General features: G+C 29.0%; 3 protein-coding genes across 3 annotated transcripts; 1 reads left to right on the forward strand and 2 right to left on the reverse strand.

Annotated features, from left to right (window-relative positions):
- Nucleotides 1–277: 277 nt before the first annotated feature.
- LOC129889716 (auxin-responsive protein SAUR36-like) lies at nt 278–6344 on the reverse strand. Its single transcript, XM_055965123.1, has 2 exons — nt 6300–6344; nt 278–1046 (listed from the first exon to the last, which is right to left on the reverse strand). The coding sequence occupies exons 1-2, from the start codon at nt 6342–6344 to the stop codon at nt 423–425; spliced, it is 669 nt and encodes a 222-aa protein (XP_055821098.1). The 3' UTR covers nt 278–422.
- Nucleotides 6345–10512: 4168 nt separating this feature from the next.
- On the forward strand, nt 10513–12988 carry LOC129889717 (protein RGF1 INDUCIBLE TRANSCRIPTION FACTOR 1-like). Its single transcript, XM_055965124.1, has 4 exons — nt 10513–10527; nt 10815–11000; nt 11929–12003; nt 12836–12988. Exons 1-4 carry the CDS (start codon nt 10513–10515, stop codon nt 12986–12988), a joined length of 429 nt encoding a protein of 142 aa, XP_055821099.1.
- Nucleotides 12989–19122: 6134 nt separating this feature from the next.
- LOC129890323 (protein NRT1/ PTR FAMILY 6.3-like) lies at nt 19123–24425 on the reverse strand. The gene is made up of 5 exons (XM_055965890.1): nt 24166–24425; nt 23411–23588; nt 23150–23189; nt 21661–22232; nt 19123–20273 (listed from the first exon to the last, which is right to left on the reverse strand). The coding sequence occupies exons 1-5, from the start codon at nt 24281–24283 to the stop codon at nt 19409–19411; spliced, it is 1773 nt and encodes a 590-aa protein (XP_055821865.1). The 5' UTR covers nt 24284–24425; the 3' UTR covers nt 19123–19408.
- Nucleotides 24426–25201: the final 776 nt, after the last annotated feature.

A 25201-nucleotide genomic window follows, 5' to 3' on the forward strand; every position in this document is an offset into this window, starting at 1 on the left:
GAATTAAATATTTTATATTTATTGATGTATAGTCTTCTATTACATTGAAGAAGTGGATGTATAATTTAAGAAAATGTATACTAAGAAAGCTATTTGTATGTTATCCTACTATGTTTTATTTTCCATCGTCGTTTGTATATGACTATTATGTTAACGACTCTTCAAATCAATATTAATATTTATCCTAAAGATTTAATAACATTGATTTATTTGAAGAATTTAAGAGTTTCAACATAAATAAAATTTATTTCTTTTCTTCATGAAAGGGCAAATACAATAACTAAATTAGATCTTCTCACACTCAGACATCTTTTTTTCGAGTGTGATAAAAGAAACTAACGGACTGATCACTAAATTAACATAAATATGTACAAATTCCGACATGATCAAATAATCAAAGACAAATCTAATAACTTCATAACTCACCAGTACTTACACCTCCAGCTCCGCCTCGTGCGACAACTTCCACCACCACCCATGGCGGCGATTCTTGATTGAATGTTCTCGAATTCGGATATCCGACAAGGGATTTGGATCCCACCCGAATGATTGAACCCATAAACCATTTCAGCCTCTCTTAACAAATCAACAAACAAAGGATGATTAAAGTAAATCACAGGCACTAAAACTCTACATGCAACATCCTGTTTTTCACCAACATAAACAGCCAAATGACCCTTTGGTATTTGGTTCTGATCCATCAATTCTGAACCGACCCGAATATAACCCGAACTGGGATTCGCAAAATTGACATTTTTAACCCCATGCTTCAACAAATTTCCAAAATTACATAGCTTTGAAATTGCTTTTATTGCACAATTGGAAGATCCCAAACGTTTGTAGCTGATTTTTCCCTTTTTTCTCCTATGAATGAACAACTTGAAGACTCTCACCAATCTCCTTCCAAGCCTAAATCCTCTCATTTTTTTGTTAATCAGCTCGGAATATAAACTATCAGTCAATGACGTGTTTGTTGTCAAGACAATTACCTTTCTTTTTTTTATCGCCACGCTATTAAAAGTATCAAAAAATATTGTTTGTTCAAACTAAGGATCTCAAGAACATGTAACTGACATTGCTATTAAGTGAAAGAGTTTATAATATTGCTAAAAGAGTACTGTGTGTTTGTGTGTTTTTTGTTTCTTTTTTGGGACAGTTTGGATTTTTTGTAGAGTACTAACACCAACTATAAATGGGACAAAAAAGGACAGCAAGTATAAAGAGAATCTTTATAATTGACTCTGATTAGTTTTGAAATGAGACGCAGTTATTATTGTCACGATTAAATTGAGAAATAGTTCAAATAAAAAAAAAATAATGACCATCAAAAGATATGGTGTTATGGATTAAACCACTTTTTTATTAATCAGATGTCTCGAGTCGAGTTGTGGATATGAAAAATTTCTTGATAGGAAATGCTTGCCTTTAAATAGGGTCATACGCTACGTGAATTCGAATTAATCATACTTCAATATTAATACTGAATATCGGATGAGAAATCAAAATTAAAAATAAAATAAAAATTAATGATATATATATTGGGGTTGTGGGGATGGGGGAGTAGTGTTTAGCACAAACAAGATGAGACTTGATCAAAATTGTTTGACTTTTGACTTGTATGTTACTTATACGGAGAAGTAAATATGTGATATAATCTATGTTTTTTAGACTTTTTGAAAATAAGGTGAGATGTGCGCAAAATTCTTTAGAAATAGTGTATTTTGATGAACTCAACACGTGTACAACATCACTTTTAGAGAGTATGAACAATACAGAAAATAATTAATCACTAATTACTTCTTTGATGTAAACCAAAATTTGTAGGTAATATCATCTCAAGTTTGGATGAGCTATTTTTATAACATTACAAGCCTCTCTTTCTCTTTGTTTAGTTCGAATTGTCCTATTCATATGACAGTTAAAATAGCTGGCTTCAAAAAAAATTATATCTCTAATAATATATGTAACCTACATAAGTTCTCTTACGAAGTTAAAACAATTTAGAATCGTATTTATAGTCTAGTAATAATGGTGAATTTAATTCCAATGACTCTCATTTTGAAAATAATAATAAATAGAAAATATGGAGTTGAAATCCTGGCTATATGGAGTTTCAAGGGTCAGTAATCTTAAAAAATGAAGATGGTATTTATGGTTTTGTTAATTGTGTTTGATTTTGATGTTTGAATAAAATTATATATAAAGTTCTTTTTTATCTTAATTACTCATTTTTGATATAGAGACATTTTCTTTCATTGGACTTTTTTTTTTTTAATATGACTAATTCTTTTAGAAGAAAAGTTGGAATAAATTTTTTAAAGAATGTACATGGGAAATTATTTTGATGTTTTATTTAGAAATTATGCCACGTAGGTTCATTTACAAGTGTTTTTTTTAGGATACTCCAAGTGGTAGGGAACTTTTAATATATTTTTTAAACTTAATTATCTGTCCTTTTCAAATTCTTGGTACGAATTTTGCAACTCTCTACGAAATGTTACTTTGTTCATAGGTAGGGACGGATACACCGTTATAATTATCGATTTCATTTAATAATTTTAATTTAATTTTTTTTATGAATTTATGAAATTTCATGAATCATTCTTTGAATAAGTGAATTTTTTATGTTAATCCTTCGGCTATTACTTGAACTTGTGTCTAATAAATAGGGTATCAAATGGGCGAGTTGGATTGAAATTGAAAATATTAAATAATAAAAAAATGAATTTCTTTAGATTAATATTTATCTTTTTTTAATATACTTTTATTTATTACGGTCTATAGCATATTTATCTTCATTAATAACTAAAACCATCCATTATCCTCTTCTATCTTTTTCTCCCCTCTCTCTTTCTCCTCTTTCTGCGTGACTCTTCTCTTTTTCTCTCTACCTTTCTTCCTCTTTTTCGTGCTTCTTCTCTCTTTTTATTTTTTTATCTATTTTTTATCTTTCTCTTTTTTCTTTTTTAAAAATAATAATTAATTATTCTAATTTAAAATTAATTTTAATAGTATCAAAATATTTGAAATTCACATATAATGACTTATAATATATTTGTATTAAAAATATTTTAATTATATATTCACCACATTCGTTGAAAGATGCTTATAATATTTATCATACATTGATTTCAAAATGTATTATAATTATTATTTATTTTTTCTCTTATTAATGGTGCTAAAATATATTATTATATTAAAAATATTTTAGTTATATATTCACCACGTGCATTGAAACATGCCTATAATATATTGAATTCAAAATCTATTATAATTTTTTTTATTTTTTTCTCTTATTAAGGGAATATATTATTGTATTAAAAATATTTTAGTTATACATTCACCACTTGCATTGAAATATTTCTATAATATGTATAATATGTTGAATTCAAAATGTATTACAATTAGAATTCAATACTATACATTGTTATGAATTCAATTGTTGTTATTTCAACAAATATAATACATTTCTAACAACACAAATTAATTTGAATAATACTAGAATATTTTAAATTCACACATAATACTTATAATACATTTGTATAAAAAATATTTTAATTATATATTCAGCACGTGCATTGAAACATGCCTATAATATGTATAATATATTGAATTCAACACGTATTACACTTATCATTTATATTTATTTCTTTTATTGTGTTAGAAATGCATTACATATATATTTACATTAAAAATTTTATATAATTTTAAAAAAAATAGTAAAAGCATTATTTTTGTAATATCTAATTCAAAATTATTATTTTTAAAAGAGAAAAAAGAGAAACAAAGAAAGAGAGAGAAAAAAATTGGCATAAAAAAGGAGAAAAAACAGAAGAAGGAGAGAGAGAAAGAGTAAGAGGAAGAAAGAGATAAAGAAACAGAAAAAATGGAAGAAAAAAAATAAGAAGGAGGGAGAGAGAGAGAAAAAGAAGGTATTTTTTTATTATTATTTCGGGTAAGAAAAGTGCTGCTATTTTTTGTAAATGTGAAACATGTACTAAAACTCTTAATTAATGTTATATAATATATTAGTAATTAACCCATATTAAAATGGATTGAAATAGAAATCGGGTTGAATTATGACCCGCTCAAATTTACTTTAGGCTCAAATGGGTTGGGCTGAAATTTAGGTTGGGTCATGACCTGTCAATCTGATCCCTCTTAATCTCAATAATTTTAATATATAATTATTTATTTATTATAATCACAATTTGAATTTCAACTCAAGAAAATTACAAATGGATAGATAAATCATAAAAGATATAAAATAGATAGTAATTTATACCTTTAATGTGAAAACATACATTACATCAATGCAAATAAAGAATCTTAAAGCGGGTTGAAATTGGAGATTAAATTGGTTCAATTGAAGATCCTTTTAAAATAGATTAAGACTTGAATGAGTTGAGATTGAACTCAATTTAAATTAGGGAAAACTATACAAAATGGACCCTTTAAACAAACAATTTACCACTCCATACCCCTTCCCTAAATACAACAACAACAACAACTCAGTGAAATCCCATAAAAGCAAAATAATTAATTCTTCCCTAAATAATTTTTTTAAATACCCCTTCGGCCAAACTAATTACCTATGTACCCCTTTAATTATTTTTACATTCGCATGTTGACGTCATGCTGACGTCAGCATCAGCCTACATGATACCGATAGGGTATCATATACCGATGAAGTATCACGGAGAATTAAGCTCAATTTTTATATAATATCGATATGATATCAACATACCGATGAAGTATCACAAAGAATATATTTACTAATTAGTTTAATAAATAAGATTGTGATTTTAATAATTTTTCTCTAAATAGTTTTATTTTTATTTCTTAAAAATAGAGTTCAATCTTATATAATACCGATAAGATATCAATATATTGTTATGGTATCATGGAGTATTTAAAAGTGTCTCATTAAAATTTTTTAATATCATTATAATATACGAATATATTGTGGTGTCATTCATGTAATATCGAATGACTTTGAAAAACCTTTATAATATCATCACAATATTTAATGATACCATGCCAGTATATGATGGTTTTTACGGAGATGTAGCTGAAGGATTGAACTAGACATCAATAATACCATGACAATATATAGATATACTGTGGTGGTATCATTAAGGACTGAATCAGACTCAGTGATATCATATCAGTATAATGATACTGCGATGGTATCTTGCTTGCGAATCTCATGCCTTGGGAGGTATGAAATGTAAAAGGATATTTGTTTGTAATTATTTTGCTTTTATGGGGTATGAACTTAGTTTTTTCTTTAAACTATCTTGAACCCTATCCATAAAAATTTGAATTATCTATATTTGAATTCATTTTAACACCCCTACTAGTAAGACATAAGTTTTTTTAAAGAAAAAAAATCATGTAAAGCATAACTTATGGGTATTATAAATGCGATGATATAATTTTATTCATCTTGAAAACAAAAATTAAAGAGTAACCCAAAATAGGACAAAAGTGCAAATGATCCCATTTGTCACTGATTCAACAATACATTAAAAAACAACAATGATTTATAAGTAGGTAGTAACAAGCTATTTTTTTATATAATCTTTCCATATTATATGAATAAACTTTTTTCAGTGAGCTGATATTATAATAGAGTTGGTTATAGATAGATATTAATTGAGATTAATAAATGAAAGGTATTCATATATTTATCAAAATACACCTCAACTATCAATTGTTCCTCTTTTTTTTCCTACCTGAACGATGGTGATATATTTTAGGTAAGAAAATGAAACAACTGATATATATTATAGTTGATGTGTATTTTGATCAAAACTAGTGATAGTTCAGACAAAAACTTGCGTATATGATAGTTTAGGTATGAAACTCAAAAAATTTTAGGTGTATTTTAGTCCATTTCAACTCTCTCAAAAATATCTTCACTCATTTCAACTCTCTCACTTTTTATAATATTTTTTCTTCTATCTCTTATTTTTCTATCCATTTTTATTATTCTATTATATTTTACCTATTTTATGAATTTGAATTTGTTAATAGATGGAGTTATCCAAATCTGACTGTTTTGATTGGATTAAGTACTAATTAACATTAAAATCCATTAGGTAACAAGTTCCATCAATTGATTAACAAGCTAATTATTTGACCTTAGCGGGGAATCAACGTAAAAAATTGAAATCTAAGTTGATCTTGTTTAGAATCTTATATTATTTATTGAAAAAAGAAAGAAGGAAAAATTGGATATTTTTAGGCATTTGATGATTACTCTTAACGTACAAATTAACAAATTTTAGACATACGATGTTTGTGCACTTGTCTAGCGGATAAAAATCATAAATAGCCATTTTCAACCCTCATACTTAAAATAAATAACAAAATCAACAAGCAATTTCATTATAATATTTATTTTTTTATAAAAAATAAGTTCAAAAAGTGGTTAGTAAATGTTAATTTTACCTTCTTAAGCTAAAGGTTTAAGCCATTTGAAAGAATTTGGATTTTTGTAAGTATTTCAGATAATTATTTATGTACGAATTGGTAAATTTCAGATGTGCATTGTTTAAAGAAATAGTACAAATTAGTGCACTATCCCTTGTTGGGCTATTGTTTAAATAATAGTGCTCCAAAGTGGTTATTTTTGCAATTATTCTTAGGCTTGTGGTTTAAGCCCACACTAATCCAGCTCTACAAACCGGCCCACTCAGCAGAAGTTTTTATCGGTTCTCTTTTTGGGACAAATATTTAGTAAATTTGTTAGATCACGATAAAAAAATAATTCTTTTTAAGAAAACGAAAAGTCTTATAAGAAAAATATTAGATTATGATCTAAAATTTATAAATATTAGACGACAATATATTCTTAGTCAGCATTTGGATATGGTTAGAATGAAATTTGAAAGGAAATAATTAGTAATCGAATTTGAAAAATGGTATTTGAAAGTTGAAGTGTTTTGTGTGAAACAACATTTTATGATTTTATTTCCCAATGTCAACACCAACTTCAAAAAATATTTTTTTTAAAGAAAAATATCTCTCAAAAATACGGGGGGGGGGGGGGGGGGGGGGAATGTGAAAAATATTTTTAGCAGTAATTTTATTTTTAACTATGCTAATCCAGTGACAAAGCCAAAAATTTTAATAAGGGGGTTCAAAATCTGAAAAAGTAGATACACGAACTAGCCGAAAGGGGTTCAACATATATTATTTATATATAAAAAATTATTTTAATCATGTATAAATAATATAATCTTTGATCGAATGAAACCTCTAACGACTGACTCCGTCCATGTGCTTATGTATGCATCAAATAAAAATTCCTGCATTACTAATGCTATGATTTGCCATATGTTAATTATACATAGCATAACATTAAATAGATGTAAAACTAAATTGGGATCATTTATACATAAATTTAAAAAGTGTATCAAACGTAATTATGTTTATAACTAAACATAAGGGACTATTCATTTTCTCATCAAATCAATCAGTTGCTTATCTTTTGGCTGATGTCTTGTCACTCTTAACTTCAAGATCACAAATTGTGTTTCTATTTCCACCAAATAGTATAAAGTCAACAAACATTATTGCCTCTTTGTACCTTTTTCTGCACTTATCCCTATGCAAATTCTGGATATATTTGAAAGGATTTTTCAGCAGCTATTATAGACCTCCTTATGATCAATTTGTCTCATCTTCTTTTTACAATGTTGTTTTAATGTCATAGGCAAAATATAGGGATTGTGTCTAATACTGCAAAAAAGATTTCATTTTGGATCTTGTGGTTGTTGGGTTTTCTTGGTTAATTATGCAAACAAATAGTGTCTGAATAAGTGTAATGAGTGCCTTAGTTGTAGAGCGTCACATCATTGAATCTATATATTTTTTTTAAATATATTAATGGATAAATTTGAGCTTTTCATCAATAGAGTCAAAAAAGAGTAGAGTATATTCAAAACTTATTCTTATTTATGTAAAGTAAAAAAAATATTTATGATAGATCCTTAACTATAAAAATAAAATAAGATATATAAAAAGGAAAATAATGATCACAAAGCAACATGTAGTTATAAAAGCCGAAGAATAAGATATTATGTAAATACTAGATAAGACTAATTAATAAGGAGAAGATGAGGATGAGGAGACTAACCCCTTGCCTCTTTGTCACGATTCAAACTGGGCCATGAGTGACACCCACACTTAATCTTCTAGATGAGAAAATCAATGATACAAACTCCGACTAATAAATATAACAATAACGTGAAAGCTTAAATAAATACGTTTTTCCAAAACCTGAAAGTCATCACATGAAGGACATCTAAATTCTAAAACTAAATCTCGAATTATCAAACACCAAATAAATAAATAATATAACGTGTCCGAAAACTAAAGACACCATGTCATGACAAGAGATTCCATCGCCAGCTAGAAGGATAGCTCACACTAAAATCTTATGAACCGGAGACTGATTAAAGCTGAGGTCGAGTCGAAGTCGGTGGAACACTCGTTGTACTCCACAAGTAAAACAAGAAAAGATACAAGTATGGGTCAGTACAGGACAACATGTACTAAATAGGTATCATCGGCCAACTCAAAATAGGAATCAATATGCAATACGTAATGGCAAGAAATCAATCGTAGCACTTAACAGGTAGTAACCAACAAGATCAAGCGACAACACAATGAACAACTTCATAATCAATACACAATATTAAGATCATAGATGAGGACTCAAGTCTCCGTATCACACTCTTTTGGAAAATAAGTTATTGGAGATTGGGTAGTATTAAGTCATTTTAGTTTGTTTTCGTTTAATATTACCGTGCCGGAATGTGACACCCGATCCAATAATACCGTGTCGGAACGTGACACCCGATCCAAATATATCGTGTCGAAACGTGACACCCGATCCAAATATACCGTGTCAGAACGTGACACTCGATCCAAATATACCGTATCAAAACATGACACCCGATCCAAATATATCATGTCGGAACGTGATTCCCGATCCAGCTATAATTACTTTATCATTCTTTATTATTACATTCCACTTCATTAATAATATTTCATCAAGCCTTCTATATTCAAGACACCATTTTTTGATAGGGCAAATTCAAGATTATGAATTTCATGACCTCGAAATTTTAGACCAATCACAACAACATATCAACCATCCAAACCACAACAATTAAATGTGTAGTAAACTTCACATATTACTCAATGAATATCAATCACTATTAAGAGTCTATCTATGATATAGAATAAAACCATAATCTACCTCAACCGAAGAACCGAAGTAAAACAAGTTAATCCACCAATGTCTTTTCTTTCTTCAATGTCTCAGACCAATTCCAATCTATCAAATATATAATATTTATAAGTAAACTAATCCGTAAACACCAATATTATATATATGTTTAACCTAGACCCAATAACTCATCCAATTCTATAAATACGTTCCTAATCTTGATGCCACATAACATGTCAACTCTCATATTTTCTGAATTTCAAAACTAGGATTAAACCTCAATTAAATTAAATAATCACTTTAAAACTTGAGCCTTTCGTAACGCTTTCGAACGATCAAAATCTTTTTAAATAAATAATTTTCATAAGAATACGAATCCAATGACATCCATATAGCTATATTTATTTTCGGATAAAAAATTGGGTCAAAAAGTCATTCCGAGTCATTGAAGTCAAATCTGAAATTTTCTTTCCGATTATGTTCACTCATGATAAAATAAACTCACATGTCAAATTTCAGCTAAAACGGATCGTTATTCGACCCCCAAATCAAGATTTTATGTAAAGAATCCTAGGGTCATATTTTCTTATTTCAGCGTTATTTCTCCACCAATATACCCTAAAAATATATTCATAATCACATAAAAACTTAATAGAAAGGATGAGAATAATTACCTTAACGCTTTGAAATAAAAATTCCTAATTTTCTCTTCTCCTTTATTTTTCTTTTTTCCTTTCTTTTCTTTCTTCCTCCATATTTTTTTTTTCCAATTTTTGCGTTTGATTTCTTGTTTGCTCCGCACCTTCCTCTTCTCTTTACTTTTCTAATTGAAATATAATTATGTATCAAAGTAATAAATCATATCCTTTTTCTTTAATAATTGATATAGATTGTTAAATAAATTATCAACTTAGCCTTCTAATTAAATTAGTTATTTAAATTTACTCTCAACTAAATAATTATAGTTATCGAATAATCCAAATACCTATTAAAATTTACGAAATAAATCTTTTATAAAATAAAAAGTTCTAGTTCTCAAAACGACCTAATGGATCGTTACACTCTTCCACGTAGAAGTACGTACTAGGACACTCGATTATCTACTATTTTTTTCTCCTAGCTAATGCTCGATCTTTAAATCTTTCTATTTAGATTATAGATTTGCTATAAATGTCAAGTTGATTAAATTTATTTATTTTTCTTTTGTAGTCCGCCCTCTATTGCTTCTATATAAAGGCCATTTCTTTATCGTGATCTTCATGGCAAAAATGAAAGAACCTCAAGTACACAAATAATATAGAGCAACATTTTAGTAGAAATGGTGAATTTTAAAAATAGTTTTATTTCTTTTTTCTTTTTAATTCGGTATTTGGTCTCTGTTTTGAGGTTGGATTAATTTAATTCGCGTTGAATAAGGATAAAATACTCTCTAGCAAACACATTTACATATTCAGATCCGAACTCAAGATTTTTGATTAAAGACGAAACTAATTTATTAGTTTAAAATAGTTTTATTTAATTGTGATTTATAAATATATTTTTCTGATTTATTAATGATTCTTTTTTGAAGGTGGGAAATGGTTCAAATTCAATTATTCCAAAATGGCTTGAAGTGCTTTTGAGTGGAAAATTCTTTAATTCATGTTTGGTTCATGAATTTGAGAAAAAGAATGAAGAAAATGCATTTTGTTTGGATTGTTGCCTTAGTTTATGCATCCACTGTTTGCCTTCTCACCAAAATCATAAACTTTTGCAGGTTAGTTAATTGTTGAATATAGAATTATTATTTTTCAAAATATTTTTCCGTTATATATTATATTGATTTTATTAAGATGGAAACCCTTTTTTTTTCTACTTTCAAATTCCTAACTTTTAAATGAAATGCATGTTCAAATAATTTTAATGTGTAAATGTACTATTTTTTCAACTTAAATATGAGTTTTTTTTATTTATTTAAAGTTTCAACCAAATCTATGTATTGTTTACTAAGTAAGCATCTGTACTACGTGTGTGTTCGATACGAAAGAAATTCTTTTTATTAAGTGACTTTTTTTTATATGTTTTGTAGTATTTGATTATCAGGCAAGAGAATATTATTTTAAAAGCAATTATATACAATTTAATAAAATACTATATGTGATGTGGAATAAGATGGGGGTGAAAGTTTGATAGTGATATGGGAATAGGGTATGGGGCATGAGTGGAGTCACATTAGGCAAAAGGTGATCTGGTGCACATTTTTCATCAAAAAATTATGTGGTATATAGAGATTAAATGTTACTTATAATGAGTATATATTCAATTTTGAATAGTATTTTAACAAAATTGAGAAAGAAAAATTCATAAATCATTTGTCGTTTATCAAAGTTCCGACTCTACCATTCATGGGTTTTCGAGGGTGACAAAAGGTGTGGGATGGATGGAAAGTAGGGATTGGGAGCGTGGGGTGAGTGAGAAGGAGACTAAATTTGAAATATCACTTATGATTTTTTTTTTTTTAATATTAGGTAATTATATTCTTCATTTTTTAAAATATATTTATATTTCTAGATTATTTTTTTTTAAAAATAAATATTTTGACTAACTAAACATAGAAGAAATTGAAAAAAAAAATGCCTAACATTATTTGTGCAATACTTAAAATATTTCATTGACTTTGTGCATGCATTTTCTTGGTTTTGTAGTTAAGAAGGTATGTTTATCAAGATGTAATACGCTTGAAAGATGTTGACAAACTCCTTGATTGCTCCTTTGTTCAAGTAAGTTAATTCATAATGATCAAATTGGATTTTCTAATTTACTACCTTGTTATATATATATATGTTACTAAAGGAAATTAACAAATACTAGATTTTAGCAACATCACATATCTATGATCAAAATATGGTGAAGGATTCAGTGAACGTTTTAAAATTTAGTAATATAAGACAATTGATCAATTGAATGGTTATTCGCTTTATCAGAGGATTTGTGTGTGCCTTCTAATTTCAAATATCAATAGAGTAGTCTAGTGAAATGCAATATGACTTAAATTTAATTATTTTCGCTTGAACTTTAGCTATATATGCTATTTTGTTTTACATAAGTGATGTTTATTTGAACTTCTATCATATACGATTTAAGTTTCATCATTTTTTATTATATAATTTTAGACACATATGATTGAAATTTAACTATTTTTTCTTGTATTATAACATCCTCAGTATACGTAATTTCATAAGTAACATTTGATAACAATAGAATATACATAAATTTTACTTCTACTTTGATGTAACAAAAAATTAATTATTTTTATTTGACTTAGCTATTTTTTGGTCGTAACTTTTGCCACATATAATTGAAGTTTAGTCATTTTTTCTTGACTTCAAATATCATTTATGTTTGATAGTTTATGTACAATATGACTAAAATACTTCAATCATATATGTTTGAAGAGTGAAATTTAGATAAAAATAATATAAATTAAAACATTTTTTGTTTGAATTTCATTTCAAATAAAAATGCATCAACTTCACTTATATATTATGACAAACTTAATATAAGTCTTTGATGGTATATTTTAATTAATTTCTTTGGTTTAATTTTATGCAGTCATATACAACAAACAGTGCTAAAGTGGTGTTCTTGAATCAAAGGCCAATTAAAAGACAATTAATCAAGGGCTCACTTAATTACACTTGTAATCTATGTCACAAAAGCCTTCAATGCCCAAACATCTTTTGCTCCATCTCATGCAAGGTTTGAATTTTCTATCTAATTAACATGAATTAAAATTATAAAATTATCAATAAATTTTATCTAAATATTCAAATTATAATTTGTTAATATTATATATAAATCTTTTAAATCAATATTTTATGCTTAACTTACCAAACATTTCGTTATTTTCATGTGTCACAGGTACATTACATGGTAAGCCACTCTATAATTAGCTCGATTATAAAGTATGAAAAGTTGATAAACAAATGTGAAAGTTCAGTGGAACTTATTGACGATCAAAATACATCTTACCCCATAAGAACTTCTTGTGGCTCAATTAATTTTAAGACTAAGATCACTCGTGACTCTATGAAAGCCAAGCATACATTTCTTAGTGTGTCGACTTGTTCATCAATATCTGATGGTTCAAACACGCATCGAAGAAAGAGCGTGCCAAAAAGGTCTCCCTTGTGTTAGTTTTTGATCTCTAGGAATGTGTCATTCATTTCCAATGTATCGTTTATTTTTAGCAAACTTAAATAGAAAGTGTCTTATAAATTGAAATAGCAATTTGAAGCTTATTTTCCAAAAAAAATCTTATTTCTTAGATACCCTACTGTTTTAGTGGCTATTTTCCTTCTGTCCTCTTGGTTCAAGAGGCCCTATCAACTCCCACATCAGTGTACTGTACATCAAATCACATTGGTGGTTAACCAATAAAACTAAAGTGAGAATAATTTTTTACAATAAAATTTATATATTGTATAGCAAGGCACTTTTCTATTGTTTCCTTTTAACCAACAAAATTAAAGTGAGAATATATATATAATTGATTATCGATTCTATATAGTTAGAACAATATAAGGAGGATTAGACAATTTTTTGGATATTTCTAGATGAAAAATAATTTGATTATTTATTTAGTGCATCGGACTGTCCTATACAATGGTTGAACCAAAAAGACGTGTTTGCAAATTTCTTTAATAGAGCGGAAGCTTATCATTTATTATGTTTACTGTTTACTTGATTCTAAAAACTCTGCTCTTTAAACATGTATACTTTCTAAGGATGTTTCAAATCTAAACCACTACTACTACATTGTGCTCGAACAGTTTACCAACAACGTTTCATGCATAAATATAGATTCATTGATCGTACCTAGTCCAACCTCTTTTTTTCTTCCTCCACCTCCACATGCAGGAGAATTAATAACATTCTCACTTATCCTTCAGCGTAACTCGAACCTTCAACTTAACAATCGATGCTGGAGGTGCTTGAATAAGCCTCACTTGTCTAGTCCAGCTTCGTTGATAACTATATACATTAAAAAAAAGATTTTTAGTTTACTTAGACCATTTCCAATCCTATACACTATTTTTTGCACCATTTATTGCACCATTTTATTGCACTAAAATGGTGCAAACTAACTTCAACCCAATATATTTTGCACCCAAAAAGAATATTCCTTTTATATTATTCTTTCTTCTATATTATATTATTTTTTTTCTTAAATTTTATTTTTTAATTTCATAAAACAAATTCTTTCATTTTTTATTTTTTTACATTCCCATTTAAAGATAGAACTTTGAAACTAAAAGAATTTAAAGAAGAAAATAAAAATTTTACTTCGAATTTAGATTCTATTGGTGATTCAAATATTCGTGAATTTATTCGACAAGAACAAAAATAAATAATGGATAAAAGAATTGGACAATTTCAACCGTCACAACCACAACAATCCTCTGGTACATTCACTCAATATTTTAATAATATTGACGGATCTGGAACCGGCCTACCAGAGTTCTAAATTATTGTTATAATTTTAAAAATTATTATATTGTTTGATGTATTTTAAACTTTAATATATTGAACGTTGTTATATTATTATTCATAATTATACATTATTTAAAATTCTTCAAAATTCAGATGTAAAATTAATATTTTAAGATATCACATAAAATTTTATTAGGTATATTAGGAATCTAAATGAAAAAAAATAATATTTAGTAATATATTTTTTATTATATAATACTTTTAATTTAACATATTATATTATTGTTCATAATTATACATTATTTAAAATTCTTCAAAATTCAGATGTAAAATTAATATTATAAGATATCACATAAAATTTTATTAGGTATATTAGGAATCTAAATGAAAAAAATTAAAATTTATAATATGTTAAATTTAAAGTGTTATATAATAAAAAATATATTACTAAATAGTAATAGTGTAGATGAATAAGTATATTAGAATTTAAATGTAAAATTATTTTTTTAATATTAAATAATTAAAATAATTAAAAGTGTTGAATAAATAAAATAATATTAAAATAATATAATGTCACAATCCAAAATGGGCCATGAGTGGCACCCACACTTAACCTCCTAGGTGGGAGAACCAACAATATGAACCCCAACTTATAACGTATAATAATAATGCGGAAGCTCAAACTTATAGAGTAAGAAATAACAATCCACAAGAGTTTACTACATAACGTTCCCCAAAATCTGAAAGTCATCACATCAAGGACATATAATTCTAAATACTAAGTCTAGAATGTCAAACACTAAAATAAAATAAGTGACATAGTTCGTGTCTGAACACTAAGGACATCATGTCATTACTAAGATAATCAATCACGAGCTAGAAGGATAGCTCGCCCTTAAATCCAATGAACTTGAGACGGATTAGAGCTGAGGTCGAGTCGAAGTCTGTGGAACACTCGCTGCACTCCACAAAATAAAATAAGAAAAGATACAAGTAGGGGTCAGTACAGGACAACATGTACTGAGTATGTATCATCGGCCGACTCAAAATAGAAATTAATATACATAAAATAATAGTGGAAAATCAACAACAACACTTAACAGGTGGCAACCAATGAACAGTTACATAACCAGTCAACAATATCAAGATCACACATAAGGACTCAAGCCTCCACATCACACTCTTTTGAAATATGAGTTTTTGGAGATTGGGTAGTATTAAGTAATTTTAATTTATTTTCCTTTAATATTACCGTGCCGGAACGTGACACCCGATCCAAATATACCGTGTCGGAACGTGACACCCAATCCAAATATACCGTGTCGGAACGTGACATCCGATCCAAATATACCGTGTCGGAATGTGACACCCGATCCAAATATAATTAATTTATCATTCCTTGTGATTATATTTCACTTCATTAACAATATTTCATCAAGCTTTCTTTATTCAAGACACTATTTTTGATAGGACAAGTTCAAGATTATGGATTTCATGGCCTCAGGATTTTAGACCAATCACAACAACATATCAACCATCCAAACCACAACAATTAAATGCATAGTAAACTTCACACATATTACTCAATGAATATAAATCACTATTAAAAGTCTATCTATGATATAGAATAAAAAACCATAACCTATTTCAATCGAAGAACCAAAATCAAGCAAGCTAATTGACCAATGCTTTTCCTTTCTTCAATGCCTCAGGACTTTTCCAATCTATCAAATATACAATATTCATAAGTAGACGAATTCGTGGATATCCATACTATATATATATATATATATATATATATATATATATGTTTAACCTAAACCCAACAACTCACTCAATTTTATTATGAATTCCCTAAAACTCAAGCCTAGGGTTAAGAGGTAATTCCTCTAAATAATATAACTTTAATGGATTTCATATAAGCACTACTCCTAATATTTAATTACATATCTCAAAACTTAAAATATAATATAATAAGCACAAGAGATTCCCATAACCGAAACTCAAAACATATCTAGAAACTGCAACTACGAAAATAACATACAAACATGAACCTATTGTAAATCTATTACGTATATAATTTTCAATTACTACCAAATCAAATGCCACTCATTGACATCACTATCAATAATGAATACTAAAAGTTAGTCTCCTCCCATAGGTTGAAAAGACACAATTTTCAACCAATTTGAAAACCAATTATTTACACACCAACGTATAATAACTGTTTATGCTTATATATATATATCCTAAAATCACCACCTGCACACACTATCACCTTCCAAGTCAATTCTTCCTATCTAATCTATATATTATAATATATTACAACTCTTTAAACCACATATACCTACTATCATTTAATGCTAAGTACTTAATGAAAGAATAAAGGTATTCTTACATGGTGTTCCTCTCCGTTTGCCCTCTTCCGCCGCAGGTAAGGTTCTTTTTCTTTTTCTTTTTCTTTCTTATTAATTAGGTATTTAAAAGTTATAACCCTAATAACTTATTTTAATAAATATGGAATAAGTGGTACAGAGTATTAATTAAATTATAAATTTAACCCACCAATTAAATTAAATATCTAAAGTTACCCCTCAATTAAATAACCTTAGTTATCAATTAGTCCAAAGTACCCATTAAAAATTTATGGGGTGAGTCCTTTATGAAATAAAAAGTTCTAGTTCTCAAAACGACCTAATGGGTCGTTACATATAAATACTAATTTAGTGCAATAAATAGTGTTGCACCATGCACTAATTTTTGCACTATATTAGCACCTCCTTGGAGAAGCCATTAATGTATTGTGCACCAAATAATATATTTGGTGTAAAATATAGCACCCCTTAGAAATGCCCTTACTAAAGAATGATTGTTGTTACTCTCAAAATTCTAATTTTCAATATTAACATTATTATAACTAAAATTATAAGACTTTGAAAGAAACCTTTGAGAAAAATGTCAAGATCTTCCTGATTTATTCTTTGACAACTGCAACTAGCTGGATGTTTTCAAATCAATCAAATGAAGATGTGGCAGAAAATGAAAAATCATTTAGAGTGTGTTAAGTACAAGGAAAATATTTTTTAATTGACTTAAATATTTTAAAAAATATTTTTTAAATTAATTTATTTTTTTAAAATTTGAGAAAAATGATTTTTTAAAAATATTAATGAAAATATTTTTCAAAATTCTACTCTAATCTCAAAATTACAATATTTTCTTTTACCCCACTCCTGCCACGACCTCCCTCCTCCCCCCTACCCATCCCCCACCTCACCCCCTGCCACACAAAAAAATTAAAAATTTATTTTAAAAAAATATTTTAAATTTTAAAAATTTAATTTTTTACCCCATCTCACCCCCTACCCAGACACCACTACCAGTCCCCCACCCCACCAATCCCCCCCTCTCTACGCACCAAAAAAATTAAAAAAATTATTTTTGAAAATTTTATTTTTTTTACTCCACCCCACCCCTACCCCACCCACCCCACCAGTCCCCCCACCCCCACAAGCACACAACAAAACAAAATTAAAATTTTGTTTTTAAAAAATATTTCAAATTTTGAAAATTTTATTTTTTCTCCGACCCCGAACCCCGTGCCACCCCCAACCATCTCCCCCACCCCACTCCCAAAAAAATAAAAAAAATATTTTTTTTAAAAAATAAATTATTTGATAGTTAGGTCTGGAGTCTGGTGCGGTCGTATTTCGGTTCGAAAGTCAGTATCGAATCTAAATTTGGAAGTCAAATCTTGAGTTGAAAGTCGAGTTGGGTCCCAAATCAAAATATCGGGATCGGATTTTGAGTCAATTATTAGGGTTGATTTTCATGTCAGAAACAATATTTCTAAAAATATTTTTTAGTCTCTAGCTAAAAATAAAAGATATTTTCTAATAAATATTTTCATTTACTAACCAAACAATAGAAAATATTTTTCAGAAAATATTTATCACTTACCAACCAAACATGAGAAAATAAGTTAGAAATTAACTTGTTTTTTAAGAAAACATTTTCCTTCATAGCAAACACACCCTTAATGAGAAAACAAAAACTTTCTTTATTACATTTGGCCCATAAGGACTTGTCTATGTACTGCAATTATCAAATATTCAAAATTCAAAATATTCAGATTCATGTCATCTAAACTTTAATTTAGTGTTTATATACCTTAGAAAGATGTCAATTATATACATTGTATCAACTTGATTTTCTGTATTATGTTGAATAGATGATCGAACGACAAAAATTGCGTGACACATGGAGCCAATTAGATTTAAGAGGAAACAAAAAATGAGTCAAAGATAAAACAAGATAAAAAAAGATTTCACAAATCATGAAATCTTTATATTGCGCTGCATTGCATTGCATTACATTATTAGAGTGATACAGTAAGAAGAAAAGAAAACATTGGAAAAGAGCTCTATAATTTTTCATTACCTAAGCTCTTTCCCATTTTTTGTACATATAAAACAAGGTTGTTATATTACATAACTCTCCCAAAAAAAGAGTTGTTCAAGCTCAATCAAAGAAACCAAAAGTTAATAAAGTCCAAAAAAGGAGGGAAAAAAAAGAGAGGAAGAAAGTGTTTTTATTTTTATTTTTATGGATCCACTAGGAAAAAAATGTTTTCCGACGATCTTTAGACGAAAAGGTCGTTGAAATTCACATTTTTCTAATAGTGACACTATTTTAGTGGCAAACTGGTCCAGAGTCTTCCAATTCGATTCCCATTTCTGCAAGCCTCTTTTCCTTGTATATGTACGTTCTCGACGTATACAAGAAAATCATCAAGTTCAATACACACAATATTGCCAATAGCCAATAAAAATCATGTAGCTTCCCTTGGTTCAAATTATCAGCTATCCATGGATGTGTTGTGCCAGTGACCATATGTACAATCGTAACCAAAATTGAACTAAAGAAAAACCCTAATGCAAGGGTACTCAAAAATAGGCCAGTACTCATAGTTTTCATCCCTTTTGGACATTCTCTTAAGAAAAAATCCAATTGGCCAATGTATGTAAAGGCTTCACCTGACCCAATTAGCAAGAATTGTGGAATTAGCCAAAATACACTTAATGGAACTGTGGCATTTGGATCATTTGTTAGCCCATTTAAGTGGGCAACCTTTAATCTTTTAACCTCAGTTAAGGCAGATGCAATCATGGCTAAAATCGAAAGGATTAACCCTATGAAAATTCTTTGCAATGGGGTGAGCCCATGGCTTTTGTTAGCGACGAGTCGACAAATCGGAACGATGGCTCGATCGTAGAAAATTACGGTCAAGAGGATGCTTCCGACAAAGAACGCGGTGAGAGAGGCGGGCGGGATTTGGAACGATTTACCTATGCGACGGTCCATAGTGGTTGCTTGTGCCACACATAATGTTGTCGATTGGGCATAGGAAGTCCAAAACATAATTGTTGTGGCCCAAATTGGCAACATTCTGAATAACAATTTTACTTCTTCAACATCTGTTAATGTTGACAATTTCCACTTGTTCACTACATTACTTTCAAGACCATCTTGCTTAATGGCTGCCTTGTCCAAGAATCTACAAAATAAAAACAAAAGCAAGGTCAAAAAATAGGGATACTCGGTTCTTTTTCATGACGATATATATAGATTATATATTAATTATACATGATTATACACATTATACATATAATATACATCTAACAACTATTTTAGATTTATGCACTTGAGTGGACAATTATTCAGGTTAACTATATGGTGTACATTTCTTTCTTCGTTTTCAATTCGGTGTGCGTATACTCATATTGAAACTTGACTAATCTGAATTCACGTTGCATAAAGTCCATATAAGTTCTAAGCACTGACCGTATAACATATATTTACACAATTAGGTCAAGTAAGTGCAAGTAACTCCATTAATAACATTGATTTGTAATCTAAAATAATCAGGAAAAAATATGCTAAAATATATTTATGGTGTAACTTAAAACATAATAAGTCATTAAAAACTAAAAGAGAAATAAAGTTAAGAGTGGGAATAGTAAGTCAAATATCAAAGTATCTCACAATATTTTATAGGCTTTCCATGTCAAAATAGAAATAATTTTCAGGCTTTAATTGATGAATGTTGATTAATTGTTTAATGGTAGCTATCAAAGATTGGCCAACTATATATATTGGGGTCTGGGGATAAGTTCAAAGCTTGGCACCAACTTATTATTATATAATATATATATATTTTAAAAATAACCAGTACCTACTTATATACACTTACTTTATAATATTTTGCAAAATAATGCAAGTGACTAAGTCAATATTTCCATAAAAAAAACTTCTCATTTGTGGTTTATATTAATCTCCTTGAAATTGTATCAATGAATTTCCTTCAACCAAAATATTTCATGATTCAAAAAGGTATCTAGTTTTTATAAAAAGAACAAAAAAATAAAAAATCCAACGAAGAGGTAGAAGTAAGAAAAAAAACTGGAAAAAAAAAACTATGATTGTTGATTACACTATACAATGTCAAATAATTTTTATACTATCAATATAATCAAACTTATTATAGTGGATTTACTCTCTTATTTTAATTTCTTAATAAATAGTTTCACATATTAAGAGTAGTTAGTAATAAATCATATACATTGAGCGCATAAACTATATTTACACCGTCAAAGTTAATACACGCAAAATATTAAAAAAAATGTGTTGCAAGAAAACATGAAATTAGCTACAAAATTTATCGGTAATCTCTTGTTAAATCGTCGCTAAAAACTCCTAGCGAATTGAATTTTCTTATAATCCGCTGCTAATCAGTAGCTAAATGTGATTTAACATGTGACTTTTTACTATTTAGCTACAAAATTTCACATGTTGGTAATTTCTTGTTTTTGAATGGTAATCGAAAAGTGACGCTTTTTCAGTAGTGGTATATAGTTGAAGAGTAGGGAAATTTAGGAACTTACTTGAATTCCTTGCTATGAGGCAATTTTTGCTTTCTTTTTTTGTGACCTTCACCAAAAACATTGTCATCAATTTCATAAAGAAGTGAAGAATCTGAAGGCAATTCCAAATGCCTATTTTTCCAAGCTGCCACAAATACTGATGCAATTTGTGTTAATGGACTTCCAACAAGTTTCTTAAACCTATATTTTCTTGTACCAAATAAAAATAACACAAGTGCAATCACAATTGCACATGCACAAATTCCATAACCCCATTCCCTTCCCAAATTATCTTGCACGTAAACAAGTATTGTGACTGCACCTAGTGAACCAACATTTATGAAGAAAAAAAACCAATCGAAGAATTTTATCATTTGTCCTTTTTCTTTTTCGTTCGTATCATCGAATTGGTCGGTCCCGAATCCCGAAACACTCGATTTTAGACCGCCCGTTCCGAGGGCGGTCATGTATAGGGCGATGTATAAGACCATGAGTTGTTTGCCGTTAGCCGGGATGCATGATGAGCTGCCTTGTTCACATTTTGGTGGTCGCAAACTTGGGATTATGGTGGAAATGGTCAAGATTGTGACACCCTATTCATCATAACAAATCATAATTTCGATTAGAATTTAATCACGTATACTGACAGTACAAAAAATAATTTATATTATCAAGTTAGATAGTATATAAAACGTATAAGTAAATCAACAATAATATATTCAATATTCACATAAGTGGGGTTTGGAGAGGATGAGATGTACGCAAGTCTTATCCCTAACTGTCATGTGTGAGGTGGAAAGGTTGTTCTTGACTCTCGACTCGAGAAAAAGAAGTACATGTAATCATTTCAAATCTGACGAATGCAAGATTATGAATTCAGTGTTTGAGTGTTTTTTTAACCCTAGAACCCTTTATATTTTTGAAATTATGAGTTAATTGATACAATACTATTTTTGTTGAGATTTTGGTGATTTAATACCATCCATCTATCTCTATAGGTAATCTACTAAAACAAGTTAAAATATATTGATAGTGTTTTAAAAAAATACAGTTGTTAATATATATATATAAGTTAAATCTTTTAACTTATTATTAATTCGTTTCGAGTTTAATTTATATGCACCGATAGTTTAAAGAAGTGTTCTTCCTCTTCCCTCCTCTTTCCTCTATAATTTGTCCAATCATCATTAATCTTTTTCATCCATGTTCGATTTTCCTCTTCACAACAAATTAATTAAACCAAATTGTCATTTAAAATTTTCTAATTTTCACTTTCTCCAATTTCCTCTTCACAACAAGTATAATATGACTTTTTTCTTGAATGAACTTAAATCAATTTCGAGCTTCCTCATCACAAATTGCTTAAAAAATCACATACATCAAATTTTGTTCTTCCACATAATAAGAAGAATTAAAATTGTTGATTTGATGACCAAAGAAAAAGTCTTTTTTGATGACTATATTAAGTCCAAAGTGATAATAACACTCAATTATTTTTTTGGACACTTACTATTGCTTGAACTGTTGCAAATATTCCAATCGTAAGATACCTGCAGTAATAAAAATAAATAAATAAAAATTTAAATAATTCTACGCGTCAAAATCAGATCTCTTAAAAGGTAATTATAATTAAACTGGAATTTTGACGAACATTCCAATAGATTTCCAATTGATTCCATCAACAATGTCCATCAAGATTCTGTTTTTTGAGTAGTCGTGACTATTTAATAAATGATAAGTAACCTGCTATAACGAGTTAATAAAAACGAACCTTCCAAGGAAAGTGTCAGCAATGAATCCACCAAGCAAAGTAAGCATGAAAGAAGTTCCAAGAAAATTGGTGACATTGTTGGCTGCAGTAGCATTGCCTAAATGCATAGTTCCAGTCAAATAAGTCACCAAGTTTACAGCAATACCTAGTGTGGTTAGCCTCTCCACAGCTTCAACACCTATATTATTCAAAAATCAAGAACATTAATGAAAATAAAATGAATTAATAAAGGCAAAAGATCCAAGAATGAAGCAATGACGGATTCAAAATTTAGACATTGTGTATTCAGATCAATTGAAAAATTTAGACATTGGATTTGTCATTATATATAGAAGCACTATCTCTTGTGTATTCATATAAGACACGAGTAGGAAGGTCAAGGTTCTACGAGGTAATATGTACCTACTTAGAGTGCCCTCCAAAAGAAAAAAAGAGACACCCATCAGGTTCGATTATTCTTAGTCGGGTTGGACGAGTATGATCCAAAAATATCGTGTTTACACACGAGACTACCCCGAATAATCCCACCATTTACATGATGATTTCATATAGGCGAGTCAATGTCCTGCGAGGTAGGTAGGTACTCGCTAGCAGTACCTAGTCCAAGTACCATCTCAAAAGGAAAAAAGCTAATGTTTATCAAGTTCGATTCTTCTTAGTAGGGTTATTGGACTAGCTCGACCAGTAATGTTATGCTTACAGATAAGACTGTTCGAAAAAAAGAAGAGAGAGAAAAAGAAAAAGCAAAGTCATACCTAAAATCATTGCACCACTTGCCCAACCACCAGAGGAGGACCTAAGAGATGGCCTCCCTTTGTAATCCCAAGCATCAGGGAGAGCTTTTGCATCATTTTGTGTCGCAGGAAGTGACATTTTTGCAAATATTCAAATTTTATTTTTTAGCCACAAAATTGGACCCAATGAGAAATGAGAAATAAAAAGAAGATTAATATGGAAAGGTGTATTTTTTAAAAAAAATTGGGAGCTAGAAGAAGATTGGTGATACAAAGGCCATGGTATAGATTCAATGATTCCATTACCCTTTTATAGCGATGGCCATGGGACAACTCAATTGCTTTTTTAGCCACATTTTTAATACATTGAAATTTTATATTCTACATGGTCCACTTTCAATGGTAGTAGCAACTCCCCCAGGATTATTGTAATTCCATCCCCCCCCCCCCCCTCCTTTTTTGTTGGGTGAGAAATTGTCTAAAAGAAAAAATTATTGGTAGTAACTTGCACATGAACTCTTACTATATATATTTACCTTGTTAAAGGAAATTTAGCATATATCCCAAGTATATTTTAGCATTATGAGGTACTTGGAGTTTAAAAAGTTTACCTTTTCTAGTACTTCTTTTTTTGTTTATTCTGAAATAAGCTCTGCATGTGTGAGCTTACTCACATTGTCAGTCTCAAGTTCGGATAAAAGAGCAGGGTTATGGTAGGTTGACATTACACGTGAAACTTGTCAATTAATGATGAATCCTCATAATACAGATTGTATTTGTTTCAAATAAGTTTATCTGAAGCGACACGGATGTCAGCGAGAATCCATATAGCCTATCCAAACTTACTTAGGAATGAGGCGTAGTTATTGTAATTTTGTTGAAGTATGTGATCATCTCATGCAAAAGATTTTTAAATAAATCTAACACACTTTTATTTACTTAATTATTTTATGTCGCGACTCACCCTTCGCGGATACAACAACAACATACCCAGTGTAGTTTTACAAAGTAGAGTCTGGAGAGGATAGAGTGTATGCAAACCTGACTTCTACCTTAG

This window comes from Solanum dulcamara, chromosome 5 (genome assembly GCF_947179165.1).
Source record: "Solanum dulcamara chromosome 5, daSolDulc1.2, whole genome shotgun sequence".
Classification (NCBI taxonomy): Eukaryota; Viridiplantae; Streptophyta; class Magnoliopsida; order Solanales; family Solanaceae; genus Solanum; species Solanum dulcamara.